Raw genomic sequence first — 16,478 nt, 5'->3', positions numbered from 1 at the left:
AGTCGCCGGTCTTTAGAGTCCGGACTCGGTGCTTCGGAGCTTGACTGGCTTGACTCCGAAGCCCCGGAAGCCCCGGAGTTACGTGCACCGGAAGTGACTTTTGGCCGTCCAGTGGAAGGAGTCAGTGACTCCTTGACTCCGGGGCCGCTACTGAACGCGCCCATTGCCTTGGAAATTGCCTTCTCAAAATTTGCACACGCATCCGATATTATTAAAACTTTGATAAAGTGTTTAGCGCTTTACTAACTTCACGACAGACTAGTTTTGAAAAGTGTGAACTCGCCGTTCATTTTTTAATCAGCCGTGTTGTGTCGATCTCCATGTATTCTCCCATAGGGCGGGCCGACTCCTGGAACCCTGAGTACCACGTGACTCACGCCGAGCCGCTCTGTCGGCAAAACACGGAGTTCAAAGGATTGCTGGGATTGCGCTAAGGGCCAGCCAGGGCGAAGTCGCGTTTGATTGGCCCCCGCAGCCCCGGTTTGACTGGCTGTACGAAGGTAGTTTGTGTACGGCGGGATCCGCAATGGTTAAAATAGGGTTGCAGTTCAGCGCCAACCTGGAGAATTTGTCGAGTTTCAAAGCTGGCGAAGACTTTGTCTGGTACCTGAAGCTCAAGTGCATGAGTTGCGGCGAGGAGGGTGTCAACTGGCACAGCGTCGAAGCGGACTCCAAGAGCGCCTGCAAAGGAGGGCCCGGCTCGGCCAACCTGGTCATTCGGTGCAAGTTGTGCAGCCGCGAGAACAGCCTGGACGTCATTCCGTCGTCTTTGGTGCCGTACACGGCCGACGACTCGCCCAGTTTCAAGACGATCGTGGCGTTCGACTGCCGGGGCGTCGAGCCCGTCGCCTTCGACGCACGCGACGGCTTCGAGGCCGTGGCCGCGGAGTCTGGCTCCCGCTTCGCTCAGGTCAAGCTCGAAGACAACGAGTGGGCAGACTACGACGAAAAAGCCAAGCAGACTGTGGGAGTGTACGAGCTGACCCACAGGTTTGTCAAACTGAAACACTGAATGCGCTAATAAAAGATGCCGCCAGCTTTTGTGTCGTGCGTTCTCCCACTGGTATGCAAACCCATCCGAGACGGTGCAAAGCGCCATTCTACAGAAGGGTCGTTTTATTGACATCTTAAGCAGCAGTTGCACATACACCGACAGGCATCATCCTTGTGAGCGTCAGGTGATCAGCCCCTTGATTCCAGGTCCCCTCTAGACAAGCCTGTTGACTCTCGTCTTGGCGCGAAGATTCTTTTCAATCTCGAACTGGCGCAAGTCCGCTCTCTGCAAAAATGCTTGCTTCTCGAGGTACCTGTCATATGAAAGGAGAAATGAGCCCACTGCTTGACACAGTACGCACAATTTGCTTTATGTGCAAGTCTCCCAGACTTGTCCAGTTCTTACCCCTATGTCTCCAAAGGGGATAGGACATGTCTGAAAATGCACTTTCACAGGATGCGGATTTCAGAGCCACTGGGTATTTCTTGCTTTCCACATGGCTGGTCAGAGCTCATGTTCCCCCCATTGCTTTGTTTTCTGCACAGTGAGCCACTTGGGCATCACCTGCAACAGTCCAGGTTCCAAACTAACAAAGTTCCGGGTTGGCCCCCTCCCTGCTAAGACTACACATCACTGCCATAGCTAGGGTTCCATGTTTTCGGTAAATATCGATAAACCCCAAATTAACCCCCAAGTTGATTTGATCAAAATAGGGGAGAACTGATCAACTCTGAATTGGAGCTTCACAGGAAGAAATATGTATGTATCGCTTTATTTCCAGTTCACCTGGGACACAGCCCCCATCCAATAAACTGGCCACGCTCAAAGCTGCTATTTTCTTCAGAACCACACGCATAATTTTTTTCTTTTATAATCGGTACGGGGACATTTTCTAAGGATTGGGGAATTTCATGCCCATGCACTATATTCTTCAACATAAAGTCCGATAATCCCAGATTATTTTGTCGGACACCAAAAATTGATACCGAAAGGTACCGAATCCATGAAAAAATATAAACCCCGAAGAAACACCCCGAATTCGAGGAAAAATAAGAACAGAAAACGGGGAACCCTAGCCGTAACCCATGCTGGTGCGTCGTATTGGAGTTTGATTGTGACACCAAAGAAGGCTCGCACCCAACAAGTAACCAAGCAGACAGGTGTAAGCAGCAAGCAATACCAGCTTCTATGCTAGATCGCAGCGTGCGCTATGCCTCTTTGCACTCCTCAACTTTCAAGATGCCTAGGCTTTGTAGGAAGCATACATACCAGGCGTGGCTATTAAATAATGAAACTGGTGGCAATGCTTTATTATTACTACCTTAGAACTTGACTGTTACACCCTTCCTATTAGTTTTTCTCGCGAAAGTTGAAATGCAGAGGCCACCAGTTTTCGCCGTTAAACACACCCAGTTCTCAACTAGACATTGTAGCATTTGCGGTATCAAATCTAACGGTCGCTTATAGCACTGGAAGACGTAATTCACTATTTTGGTGAGAGTGTTAGAAATGAGAATGTGTGTCACCCGATAGATGGTGCCACTGACGAAAAAGGCTGAATACAATGTAGAACATAAATTTTCCACTCCTGCATGCCGTGCAGGGCATTTTCCCCTTCACGTCATCCCAGGAACAGATTTAAAAGGGAAAGGGGGTGGGGCAACCGCTTCCCCCCCCCCCCCTTTAAGCTTTCCAAGATCAACTTTGTGTTAATAAAATAATTGATATACAAAAATATGAAAGAGACAAAGAGGATGGACAGGACAAACATCTGATGTCTGTCCTGTCTGTCCTCTTTGTCTAACTCTTTCATATTTTTGAATCTATTACCAACGCGCTCTATCCAAGTTTATTGATATACACCAGCCCAAAGTTTAGATTTTGGTGACATAGCAAATATTGCGTCAACAAAATAGATCTGGGCAACGTTTAGACCGCAACGTCATATCTCAGCAGACTCCTCCCCTCCCCTCCCCTCCCCCCAACCGCCTCGGCCAGTCGAATGCCTACCACCCCCCACCCCACCACGCGTCGTGATTATAGCAATAAGGCATCATAAAAAAAACAAAAAAACAATGGCGGATACTTTTCGGGAGATTTGAGGTAGCGCCCGTACAATCGGGAGATGTGATCAAAATTCGGGAGGCTCCCGGACAATTCGGGAGAGTTGGCAGGTATGCTAGAGTATGATTGGCAGTAACTGCTAACCATACTTGAGCGTTACTGCGGTTTAGGATGCGAGCCCTGTCGGCAAGGCAGCCGCATCAATCCACCCCCCCATCCCCGGAAACATGGCAACCAAATGCTCGAAACGAGTAACTTACACTATCTTTAGCCATTCAATCCGGAGCAATGATTACACTCGAAGAATGGATACGAAGGATAACTAACAAGGATGCACATCGGTCACACTCAACTATGCTTAAGAGTACAGCAACTTCCTTGTCTTTGCTGGGGTTGCAGCTCAGGAGAGGATTATCTGCGTAGAAAACTGAGGTATGGCTAAACAGATAACTTCTCAAGAGGCCCTCGGAGAAAAGCAGCAACGGGCAGAATGAAGTTGTACAGTTGAATCTCGTTAATCCAAAATATCTTAATTTGAACTTGCGGATACTGCAGACTATAACATGCAGGTCCCATCCTATGCGTCTCTATGAGAAAACTCCCGGTAATTCAAACCAATTTTCGGACCCCCTCGAGTTAGAATTAACGAGATTCGACTGCAGTATCGTTGAAACTTTGGCCAGTTGGTTTCTGCACTAGCGAAAATTGGTGCGAAGATGGACGATGGATGGATGGCACTGTTCTTAATTTTCACAAGGGCAGAACGACCAGACAAGGCCCTACTTTGGACAGATCAGTCACTCTGGAAAACAACCCACCCGTCCTTCCCACGATTATGGGTCTGGATCTCCTCTTCAATGCCTTTCTCTTTCTTGTACCGCTCCCAATCCAGCTTGGACTTGTCCTGCGTGCCAAGAGAACCATCCATACAAGCCATGCATGGGCCCTCAAGCAGGAGGCAGTCTCAGAGGGGTAGCTGCAGTAAGCTCAATATGCATGCACTATCTCCACGCAACTACTACAACCACCAATCTCGGCTCGCAGTATTTGGGGCCGACCTGACCGAGCAAAGTCAGCACCAAGACATTTTGTTCGGTCATAGCAAATGTGCACCAGGAACATTCCGCAACGCCCATTACTGCCACTGGGACGTACCAGGACGCTGAGCTTCTGCTTTTTGTTCAGGATCCGACTCAGGACATTCTGGACCCCAGCAGGCCGCTTTGTGCTGAAAACATTAATGGAAATTCAGTCGGCTTCTTTTCAAATACATTTTCCCCGAAAAAGAAACCACAAATTAATAGATCCCTCGCTAAATGACCCAAGCAACAAGGAGCACCCTTCAAGTGTAGTCACATGTACTGGTGTCCACAAAAGGGGCTTGTCTAAAGCACAAATCTTAAACAAATGGCAAATTTGCCCTCACCAAAGCCTGTTTTTAGTCATTTGCTTTGAATCTGTCATAAGCAGCATGCATACGCACCTGCCAACCTAGCAACATAAAAATTTGGGAGACCACCGTGCAAAAAGAGAAAGGGGTCAAGAAATTTTTTTTTAGTGTGACAAGAAACTTTGTAAAGGGGCACTCTGTGCGGATAACATAACACTGTCTTCGCAGTTGTTTTGAAGGAAACTGCCGATGGTGCCCTGCCCTTCTGTGGCACAAACATAGTTCTGATGCTTTTGTGAAGCGATGTGTATCTTGATGTCGGCTTTGCCACCGTACGAATCGCTCGCATCACAGGCGCACGCGGTAGAGAACCCATACTTGTCACCTTCAAGCACGGAAACTCAGTCGTGTATGATCTCAGAAATACTTGCAAGTACTTCTTCTTGGCTTTTGAAAGCGCCATTGATCGTTCCAACTTAACTTGGGGAAACACAAGGAGTAGTTTGGCGCGATGCACTTCACTCGACAACCTAATAAAGTCAACTGGAGCCTAGCGCACCCATGATCATATGAGCAGTGTTCCAAAATGCATTCAAACTTACTCCAGAGTAGAGGTTTTGAACCTAGGCGTTTGAAAAGCTACCCTCGTTTTATGCTGTTGCTCTAACTGACTGGTCATGTGGTAACCTTTGGAGTAACTTAAACTAACCTTTGGAGTAACTCGTACTGACATGCGTATTGATTTAGACCCTTTCAGGCAACATTTCATGGGCGCCGCCATCTTGACGTCACGGGACCCTGCCGCCATATAGCCGACCTTCAGTTTCTCGCCGTTCCTCCGTGTTGTGTGCTGCACAGGCCACTACCGGAGCTTTGTTTTTGTGTTCTTTTACGTCCCGCGTTGAAATAGTGTGTTTCGATATTTCGGACTTTCATTTAATCATTTGATATCTATATTTCAACACCAGCTCTTGTATTTTCGTATTTATGAAATGAAATCGGACAGCGAATGGATCGACGATACAAGATTATGAGGCTTCAATGACCATGTAAGTTCATCCCATTCTTACGTTTTTGTCGCTAATAAAGGGGAGTCAACACTATTGCGACATATGTAAATTGCAACTGACACAGTAAGGCTATCCAGTCGTGCTTCTCGCTGCATGTGCGCGCTCGTTTCCGTGAAGACGACCCGCATGTAAGTGATTTAGCGTGCGACAACGACGAGAGTCAGCGACGAGCGACGGAGATTTCTTACTGTTGCCCGTCGCGTCGCTCCGTTTTTGGGTTTCTAGAAAACGTCGCTCACAGTCTTGATCGCTTGCTCCCGTTGCTTCCATGCTTCGTCGTGCGACTGACCGAGCGACATCGAAGCGGGTCACCGTCGCTTGTCTCGTTGCTCGTCAAATCGCTTGCATGCAGTTTATACTTAATATCGAGGCGCTAATGGTTCAATGTTGTGTGCTTGTAAATTAATTGAGTATAAACCGCATGTAAGCAATTTGGTGAGCGACGAGATAAGCGATGGCGACCCGCTTCGCTCTTGCTCTCCTCCCTTCTTTGGGAAGTCCTCTGCACTCCTCCAAGCCAGGCTCACAAAACTAGCCCTACTATCACATTCAAATCCTTTCAAAGTCAAATTGTTCCAAACCCTAAATGCATCGTGCAGCGTAACAGTTGAACAAAACAAAAAATTTTCTCAGGTACTCCTTCCTGACCGCACCCAGAGAGTAACAACCACCCGTGACAAATGGGTGCAGAGGCCCATTTCAAAACTCTCGCTGCACTTCTCGTGGGTAAATTGTGCGTCCCTTCCTCTTTCCACATGGCAGCCATTTTTAAGCAGAGTGTGAAACCGGCGGCACACAGTTGTTGTTGACACGGGTCTAACGCACGCTCGCAAGCGGGCCAATTCTCGCCAATCATCCAGAGGTTCTTCAGACCTCACCATACTGTAAAACTGCTTGGCCCAATGGTATCACCAGGCTTCATTGCATTCTCGATAGCTCACGATTTCTTTGAGCTCAAAGATTTGCAGATTTTTATTCTCAAATTGGGAAACATTTAGCATATTTCTCATTTTTATTACTGCTTTTTTTCCCCGAGATATAGCTACAGTAGGCTCGCAATAATTCAAACTCGGATATTTCCTACTTCTGGTTAATTCGAACACTATTCAAAATTTTGGTCGTCCCGCTACGTTTTCAATGTATTCAAAAGCCACTTAAAGGGGTACTCCGGCGATTTTTTGAGCTACCTCAACTAACTATATTTTCTGACTTCCCGGCCTTTATACTCTCCAGTATGCTATTTAGTATCACGAAATTCATAATAGTTATTGGGAAATCAGCAAATGAAAATGATGCAAAAACCAACATTCAAATATACCCACACTTTTCAGTGCAGTGACGTCAGTGGAAGGTTAGCTTGCCAGTCGGGCGAGCAGTCTAAAAAATAGAATATGCCAATCATTTGTTCCGTGCTGGAGCGAGCTTCCAAAGCATTCATTTGCCACCATGAAACTGCTTGGAATCAGTTGGGAACAAATTCTACAGTCCAAAGACTGAACCCTTGACTTCCACTGACGTCCCTTTTTCGTTGTTGCCAGTAGAGACTTTCAGTTTGAAAAACACGGTGAGGAGCGAAACTGTAAATTCAATAACTTTGTGAAAAAAAATTTTAACGTAATATTTGGGATACTATTTTAGCGATGTTGTTTGGCGAGTTTAGCAAAATTTCAAGCAAATCGGGGACCACGAAGAAATCGCAGGAGTACGGAACTACTGAAAAGAAAATTTTTTTTTAAACAGTCTGGTTGGGATACGTGTGTCAAGGAATTAATTTTACGGTAACAAAAAATTTTTTTAGAACACTTAACGGCGCGAGATTTATTTGAAATTCTGCGTGCAAAGCCCATGACGTCACGATATGGTCATACAGTCTGTCCACCTCAACGTGATGGCCAAGCCGATCCGACTCTCCTCCTCGCGCCCGAAATGCCGAGCGAGAAAACTAGTGGAAAGGATGTGGCCACCGACTAAGTTGCATCTCATGCCGTCAAAATTTCTCTAAATTTTTTTTTTTTTTTTTTTTCGCATAAAATTAATTTTTTTGACACGCGTGTCCCAACCAGACTGTTTAAAAAAAACATTCTTTTTCTTTTTAGGGTCCCTTTAGTTTGAAAGGCATTTTCGTGTAATTCAAACTTTGTGTTCTCGCAGCCCCGCTGAGCGTGCTTCTTACCGTGCACCGGTGCATCGCGGAGAAGTAACACCCACGGAGCTCGCTTTCGCGGGTGTTGCTTCTCCACAATTGACAACTTTTTTGCTGGATGAACAAACTTAATTTTGTTTGGAGGTGTCGCATGCCGTCTAAAGAGTCTACGAGAGAAAATTTCGAGGGATGAATGAACTTATCTCATACATTTCACCATTATTTTATGTGTGGCATAGCTGCTTATGATCAGTGGGCCCATATAGAGAAAATCATCAAATATCTACTTCGTATACGTAGCCATTCATATAACAAACCATAATTTTACCTTGCATGATAATTACCGTAGGTGAATTTCTGATAATTCAAACAAAATTCTTGGCTTTCTGGAGTTTGAATTAATGAGAGCCTACTGTAGACCTACCCGTTTGGAACATTTTGTAGAAGAAAAAGTGTTTGATGACTTATATTTTTTGTTGAAATACAAACCTCTGCTTTGATGTTTGCATCACTTAAAGGCCCACTTATTTAGCTTCATTTCTATGTAAGGCATCACATAGTAAACCTAATAGCTTTCTCATGAACAAAACAAAAAGTCACACAAAACAGGCATTTTTCCCACAATCCGGAAATTGCGAAATATGCACCAACACGCGGCCCTGACGTCACGCAGCTGTAATGGCACTGTCCACGGCACGGTGCAAGCGCTTCATGCAAATTCGGTTTCTGCGCGCGCAGAGGGCCCACACACCTGGTGTGTCCAAACGCGGGCTTGTTTGTAAACAGTGTGTCGGGCTAGACACATTTGCAAGTCCGGCTTCAGGGCGCCGCCATCTTGCTCGGCTGGGGTGCGCTCTTGGGCGAGTCCTAAACCCATTACGAGGCCTTGCTAAGGCGTTGTAATCGGATTATGGCCGCGCCCAAGAGCGCACCCCACTGGGCAAGATGGCGGCGCCCTGAGGCCGGACTTGCAAACGTGTATAGGGTTGTGCGTCGATTATTATTTGAAACCTGAATAATCACTCCTGTTTAATTGATTAATTCATCTATTAATCAATCTCGTTCATTTACATGCATAATATTTTCTCAATTTTTTTTTTTTTTTTTTTTTTTTTTTTTCAATCAATATGTAATAAACGGTTCAATATGGAATTTTGATTATGAATCAACCTTGATGTTTAGTTGCTGCACGAGGCAAAAAGGTTCGTTAATATTCTCCAGCAAGAGCAACCTCCTTGGATTGTTCGCAATAGTCTCTGCTACGCTCAACGGGCACTCCACGGCGTTCAAGTGGCTGGGACACGTGTAACCTACTGCACCTCCCTTGTCTGCAGTTACAAATCTCGCCCATACGGTATACTTTAGGTTAAAATTTTACCCAAAGTTTGCCCTTCATACAGGTGTACTCCTCCACGTTTGCATGGTGAAAGCGCTAAATTCTCACTTTCTTTTGGTTCGTCAAAATTTTACCGATTGGTTAAAAAATTAATCGCGATTAAAGCATTAATTGATAGGTTAATTGATCAATAGCCCAGCCATAGTTCCATAAACTGATGTTAAAAATCACTAATGGTAGTCATTGCAGCAGTGAAGAACTTTAAGAAAACAAATGCTGCAGAAACCACTATTGTCTATGAATTGCGATAGCATTCGTCATGTTTACGTCTTTTTGTTACGAGGCCATGAACGATGTCGAGGACGACATTAAGAATGATGCCTAGGACAGCCTCAAGGACGCATCTAGGACGACCTCGAGCACGACCTCTATGACAACCTCTAGGGCAATTCGGTTCCCCCGCTAAATTTAGCAGGGGAACTCCTTTCTCCATAAAATATCACCACTTTGATTGCTCAAGAGCTCGTTGGTGGACCTTTCCTCGTTGCGACAAGTAGCATTTTGTTGCAACCGAGTGTGTTGTGCAGCCGTCGCTTATGACGAGAAAACACACTGGTGCCATCTACCGGGGGAAGCCATTCGCATATCTTTTTTTTGCTCGTAATTTTTTCACTACAGGCCTTTTTGACAATGTAATAAACTACAATTCCTCAGAGACAGCACATTCCATATTTTCCGGACTATACGTGTTTACAAGTTGAAATTTTACCCGATGTAGGCTATCTACATGTACATAGAAGGATTTGTTTTTTTCTAGCTCATTCACTGTAATAAGACGTGAAGGATTTTATGAATAACAAAGTATATTAATGTTGATTTATCTATGATACAAGCTTCTTTGAGAGCTAATATACAGCAGGTATTTGTCAAGCTGTGCCATGTACAATTTTTACGTTCGGACTAGGCACTATGCGGACCATCTAAGCAAAACGTATCTTTGATCCCAAATTTGCCCCTGCGGACTATGCACCGTCCGGAAAATGTGCTACATTTGATCTCGCAAATGCAGCCAAACCTTCCCTCATAGATGCCAGTGTAGGCAGTTCTTTGTGTCCCTAGCTTGGTGCAAGAACTTCTGGAACATGGGCAGCAAGCGGTTGGGTGGCAGGCCGTGGGATGTCGGGGAATGGTAGCAATGAAGCAGTTCAGCAAGGAGTGGTCGAGGCAACCAACAAGATTTCTTACAACAGCCATCTCTTCCTCATGGATCGCAACCAGTGGGCCCAGAGCCTTTCACGAGAGTAGAGACCTGTGGCTGTACCAGCCAGAGAACAAGTACGGCTTCATTAGGGCCCCTCTGAATGCCACACCAGACTAGTTGGAGATATGAACGAGGCTGACAGAGGGCAGGGATGGCACAGTCCTAGTCGATGCTGCGCCATCTTTGGAAGTGAGCAATCTCAGCAGAGACAACAGCCTGGGCAGCCGCCAGCTTTTTGCACTACCGAAGCATGTGTATCGCCAATGCTACCGCCAGACAGAGGCATGGCCAGTACACACAGTTTGTGGCGAGGCTGACGAAAGGACTCGTGTGTTGCCTGCACCCAAGACAAGAGGTGCCCCAAGCGCATGCTGGCAGGGGCCTGCCCTAGGCGCCAATGACCAACAGAGGCTGGAGTGCTGGGTCCAGAGAAGAGGACAATATTGCTGGCTGCTCGTGAGGGGCTAGCCCATAGGCTAGCGCCTCATTTAAAATCATCAGGCCACATAATGCAAGTTTGTGGCAGCAAGTATGTGAACCAGACTTGACCAGATCACTTTCCTTTAGTATACTCCACGGTGAAACCTCCTTTAGTTTAAAGCTAGACACCATCGTTAACTAAAAAATTTGCTTTCCTTAACTGCACTAGTCAGAAAAGGGCAGCTGTGCATAGTGCTGTGACATTTGTAAGAAAGCAAAATAAAGAGTGCATCAGCAGCACAATAATTTTCAGCCATGCAACCAAAGGGTTTGACGGGATACAGTGTGCATCGACGAGTGTTGAGCAAACTGGACGCTGCCCCAATGTGGGGGGGGAGGGGGGGGGGGGCCGAAAAGCCCCTTGCACTCACCCAGGCAAGGGGGCCTCTGCTTCCGAGTTACTCTCCCTGGCCTCCTTGGCGTCCACCTCCGTGTCCACCCTGCACACCCACGGCCGGTCAGACGCACTCTGTGCACTCCGTCGCATGCCAGTCCCACCCTACTCCACAAACAGCTTGGGCAAAGGGCCAGCTGCACACAAACGAGTCAAAACAGGCTTCAAAGAGGCGCTGCTGGCCAATCAATAGCACCAAAAAAGCCTAGCATATTTTCTTCCTCATGACCCCACGCCTAGGATGATGTGCTTTACATGCTCGAAAACATACATTGATGCTCTTTGTTCGACTTGCCCTCATTTAATTTTAGATGCCAGGGTTGTTTTTCAGCAAGCTAGTTTTTCAATCATGTCTTTGAGAGAAAGCCAGACAGATGTAGCATTAGGGTTTTACCGCTTGTTCAAATCATAAAAATTGCTCGCATGCAACCCATAGCTCCAACGTTAGAGTGGGGCCAATAGAAACTCACAGGACAGTCTCCCCAGCGAAGTTCATGACTTTGGTGACTTTCACTTTCTTTTCCACCGTCGCTGGCTCGGGCTTCGAAGTTGTTGGACATGACTGCAACAAAAGAAGAGAAATGCAGCTTCAATCGGCGATGCTGACAAAGCACATTTACACGCTTTATTCGCATCAGGTCACAAGTTTACATGCTCAGAACGGTTTGGTAAAAAGTTTGTAAACCAACTGCAAGGGCGGTTGTGGCGATAGTCTGGAACAGAGCCCAAACGTTTGGAATCGAAAATGGGCCGTATCTGCGGTGCTTGGCTGTTTATACGAGGGCCATATTCCTTCGATTCCATTGAGACCTGTTTCCCTCACTCCCATGCAAATATAACGTTATCAAAACTAGAGTCTTGGGCACAGGAAAATTCATTGCAAATAAACACAAATAAAACGAGTCATTCTTTTTCGTCCGCAAAATAAGGCTGTATCATGCACTAATAGCCTCATCTTAAACAGAACGCCCATTGAAATCGTTGACAGCTTTAAGACACTTGGAGTCATCTTTTCTGAGAGCATATCATGGATAACCAAGTACAATATTATCTAAATTATCTTGCGTTGTCGGATTAGCAAACCGCAACCGCTCTATCTTACCAACTTCCTCCAAACTGATTATTTACAACTCTTTTTTTACTCTTATCTAAGCTATTGCCACCTTATCTGGGGCACGACCACAGCTGGAAACTCAGAAAAGATATTCCTGCTTCAAAAGAAACTCGTTAGAATTATCTGCAACGCCCCACATGACTTTCATACTGCTGGTTTGTACAAAACATACGCTGTCATAACCATACATAACTTGCACAGTTACAGGTTGACCGCTGGTTTTAAAAGAGATCAAAAACGAAACTTGCAATTCCTGACGACCCTCGCGACGTAAACTAGAAACGTTGTAACCTATCCTACACGGCGCGCTGAATATTGGAGGATGGTACCTCGTAGAACTAACTATGGCCTGCAAACGTTAAAATATACTTTACCACATTTACTTAACAGCTTTATTAGTCGTGACTTTCAACTGGACTTGCTCTCCATGAATGAGCTTCGAAATTACTATGTACAATAACCGCACAGTGTAACGGTTTTTGTGACAATCTGTCCTGCCAAGGCTGTTTTTGTAACAGCTATTTTTTTTTTTTTGCTTCTGTTTGCTTGTTTGAGCTGTTATGTTTCTGCCAGTGCAGGAGGTCGGGGACCCGTCAAGCTGTTTTCACAGCTTTTTTTTCCCCGGCCCACCCTTCAACATGTGATGAAAAAAATAAAGGAATTATTATTCTTATTAAGTAGGTTGAAACAAGCCAAGTGGGACGGACTCTCTCACCTTCCTCGTCTGCTACAACAAGACCTCCTGAAGAACCCACCGAGTGCATCCGCTCGCACATTTCCCCTTGTGCCCTGCACTCTCGCCCAGCGGCTCTTGTCCTATCTCATTACTTGGAAGACCCCCCTCTAGACCTACATCGAGCCCTCAAGAACCCACCACTGTACCAACTCGCACATCTCCTCTCGACTCAGCAGCCAGTTCTTGTGCCTTCCACTCTTGACCCTTCAAGAAGGTCTAGGTCCAAGCCCTGTGCACTTCCAAACCAGATGTTCTAGCGTCTCACTACCACTATGGCCTAGGGCTTGACACTTAGCCCTAAACAATGCAATCCACTTATGATACCAGACATAACAATGTATTTGTGTTTAAATAGACACAATGTATTTGTGTCTATTTTGTGTTTAAATTTTTATATACTGGTATACTCATGCCTATCACATATCCAGTCCACTTTTGTTCAAATTTCAATTTAATAATTGTCTCTCTGTTTTCAAAGGAGCCCATGTCCCCCCCGCACTCCCTCCTGTATGCTTTCAAAGCCAACCTGCCTATGTTCCTTTGTTGAATTTCCAGTCCCGATTAAACCTACGACCTCATGCAAAGCACCCCGTTGCCAAAGAGTAGTCTAGATGCCATCGTTCTTTCCATATACCCCCGATATCTATTACCATTCCACAGTGCCCCGAGTTTCCTACTAGCCAAGTTCATTTTCCTCATTTTCTAGATAGTTCCTTCACTCGTTGAGCCATACTTGCAGATCATGGACTGTTGTGTTCTAAGGGATTTTCTCTTTTGGAACACTCTTCAGACTTGCAAGTACAAAATCTCTGACCCAAGATGGCCCCCTCCTCTCCATATATCCCAGTTAGTTGCTCCAATGGATTTCATTTTTTCCACGAGTGCTATGTACTGTGACCCCAAAGCGTGCCCTCTGTTAGAAACTGTGCAATCCCTGCACAATGCCGGACCCACAAGTCCGAGCTAAAAACTGCTGCCACTTGTACGTTCCGAGGTGTCGATTGGCCAATCGAGTATTATCGCATTTAAGGGAAGACACGGCCCTCAAATTTTAGCTAATTTTTCGGCAAAAAATTCATTTTTCAAATGTTGCAGTTTTGGTACCTCTAACTATTAATAAGCAATATGGCGAAATTCGGTAAACTTCGGCGTCGTAATTTGCGAGAAAATAAACATTTTCCATGTCTCCACAGTGCTCTGAGGTGTGGTGCGCTCTTGAAAGAAGCGAGGAAAACAGCATTTTTCTGATTTTCAGTGCAGTACAGCGCCGCGCTTGCAAGGCCTAGCGTGGCATTCATACCCTCGTTGGAAAGGTTGTTTCTCTGACTTTTCAGTAAAATAGTAAACACGGGTCGAGGGTAAGCGTGCACAAAAAGGACCCCGTCGCAAAAACTTCTTCCACGGGAAGAATAATGGGGAATTTGACAGAACTAGTCTTCCTATTGATCGGAAAACTGAAATTAGAGCCACGAGTGGTTTTCAGCCATCACGTGATCATTCATGGCAGTCATGCTTCAGACCACGTTTTATTGTCGGACCTGCTACATCTCGCTGTTTAACTTCAACCTTTCATATCTTTTTTCGTGCCGAAAATGTCGCCGAGTAAAGCCTACATGCATGGAAACCTCGGTAAGCGTTCTCGGCTCACGAAATCGAGAGGCACAGCGGGTGGTCGACGTTCTAAAGCTTCCAACACAGCCCCATTGGCGACGTCGCGTGGACCGTCGCACCTATCACCGTCTCTGGAGGGCTTTTCTTCTACGCCAGAATTCGAGAGTGCTTCAACATTGAAGTATGGAGTTGACAACCTTCGAGCGTAAGATCACGCTTTTGGATTGACCTGCCGACTTGCCAAAACCAGCTGACGACGTTCGCGACGCAGAGCTTGACAGGTATCGTTTCGACAAGGCGCTCACCAATGTCTGCCGTGAAGACATTGGTGAGCGCCTTGCTGTGTTTCAACTGCTGTGGAAATGGACTGGACTTGAAAGACAGTGGCGTTGGAGCCATTCTTCAGTTTGTCATTGTATGCAGAGCACGCGGGGACATCGTGACGACAGCACAGTCGGCAGCCGTCGGAGGGGCCGAGCAAAGTGAGCTTCCTGTGCGCCTTTGTGTAGTCGAAAAGGACAGTGGCATCAGGTTCACGATGCTGAAGCATTCATCAGGGCATGAATGCTCCATCGCCGATGCATCTAAACACCTATCAGAAGACTGCAGAGAAGGTGCACGAAGCGTCCATGGCAGCAGCATGCGACCTGATGCAGGAGGCAGCGACCGCAGTGAGGAGCTCAGGTGTCCGAGGATGGAGACCATGTCAACAACGCAGATGACTCACTCGACACGTGGCAGAAGCACGGCCACACGTCGAACTTCAGCGTTGGCGCACTCATTGAAGTGACAACCGATTTGGTGCTCGACTTCTCCATTCAGAGCAAGTACTGTCATGGATGCAACCTGGGCCCAAAGGAGGACGCAGGAGGCTACCAGGCCTGGATAGAGTCTCATAAAGATGTTTGTCAGAAGAACTTCAGAGGATCGTCAAACGCTATGGAGGTTGTGGCTGAAGGAGTCATCTCCAGTAGATCTTTAGAGCTCCACAAGCTGCAGTATGCCACCATGCTAAGTGATAATGACAGCAAGGCGTTTACGCACATTGCTGGTCTTGGCCTCTATGACAAGGACATCCAGAAGAAAGCGTGTGTCAACCACCTAGCCAAGAGGATGTACAGTGGCATGGAAAAGTTGAAGAGCAAGAAAGGCCACAGAGGGAAAGGGAAGTTGACTAACGTCATGATTAGAAAGCTAACAAACTATTATGCAACTGCTTTGAAAGACAACGCTCCTGATGTCACCAAAATGCAGAAAGGTGTGTACGCAAGTCTCTTGCACTGCAACCCCACCTTGGTCAGTGTGATTCTGAACCAAGAGATGGTGGTGGGATCGCCTTGCAGGCCTGTACATCAATGCAAGAAATCGTGTGTGGCGGCGCTTTAATTCAATGGGGTATTTTGCTATACACTGATTTTGACATCTCTGGTCCTTCGATTGTTTTTCTCTGCATGAGCTTTCTTTGGAACGCTCACGGCTGCGCCTCATACTCTACCGATGAAGCACCACGGCATGTGGCTTGCCCTAGCGGAGAAGACTCGTGGTGCCACTACAACTGCCACAATGCATTGGTTGCTGCTGGGAAACCATCTGTGCCACGCCTAAATCGCCCAGCCTTCACGAGGGACATTGCAAAGGAATTGGTATCCATCTACAACCGGCTATCCCATCAGAGGCTGCTTCTAAGGTGCTGAAGAATGAAGACTCTGAACGTGAATGAGTCATTCAACGCACTCATCTGGAAGAGATGCCCCTTGACGGAATTTGCATCGCCAAGGACAGTGGAGACTGCTGTGGCCATGGCTGTTCTCGGATACAACTTGGGGCCTAAGGCTTTGAGGAGATCCTCAAGAAGATGGGCATGTGCCCTGGAAGCCACCACGAA

At 46.4% G+C, this 16,478-nt stretch overlaps 2 protein-coding genes across 2 annotated transcripts in view; one reads left to right on the top strand and one right to left on the bottom strand.

The window, feature by feature from the left end:
• Window positions 1–411: 411 nt before the first annotated feature.
• On the top strand, window positions 412–1,041 carry LOC115309359 (CXXC motif containing zinc binding protein). The gene has a single exon (XM_029967618.4). The coding sequence runs from the start codon at window positions 527–529 to the stop codon at window positions 1,010–1,012; it is 486 nt and encodes a 161-aa protein (XP_029823478.1). The 5' UTR covers window positions 412–526; the 3' UTR covers window positions 1,013–1,041.
• Window positions 1,042–1,098: 57 nt separating this feature from the next.
• The window catches only part of LOC8031589 (craniofacial development protein 1), a 28,085-nt gene continuing 12,705 nt past the window's right edge, over window positions 1,099–16,478 (bottom strand). Inside the window, exons 4-8 of the mRNA XM_029967617.3 lie at window positions 11,603–11,694; window positions 11,110–11,178; window positions 4,214–4,286; window positions 3,877–3,962; window positions 1,099–1,307 (exon numbers count right to left, since the gene is read on the bottom strand). Coding sequence (XP_029823477.1) covers window positions 1,208–1,307; window positions 3,877–3,962; window positions 4,214–4,286; window positions 11,110–11,178; window positions 11,603–11,694 — 420 coding nt within the window. The 3' untranslated portion in view covers window positions 1,099–1,207. The remainder of the gene's footprint in view (window positions 1,308–3,876; window positions 3,963–4,213; window positions 4,287–11,109; window positions 11,179–11,602; window positions 11,695–16,478) is intronic.

The sequence above is a fragment of the Ixodes scapularis genome, unplaced genomic scaffold, assembly GCF_016920785.2.
Source record: "Ixodes scapularis isolate PalLabHiFi unplaced genomic scaffold, ASM1692078v2 PGA_scaffold9__187_contigs__length_104089568, whole genome shotgun sequence".
In the NCBI taxonomy this organism is placed as follows: domain Eukaryota; kingdom Metazoa; phylum Arthropoda; class Arachnida; order Ixodida; family Ixodidae; genus Ixodes; species Ixodes scapularis.
The sequence above is the reverse complement of the archived record's forward strand: the minus strand, read 5'-3'. Positions and strand labels throughout refer to the sequence as shown.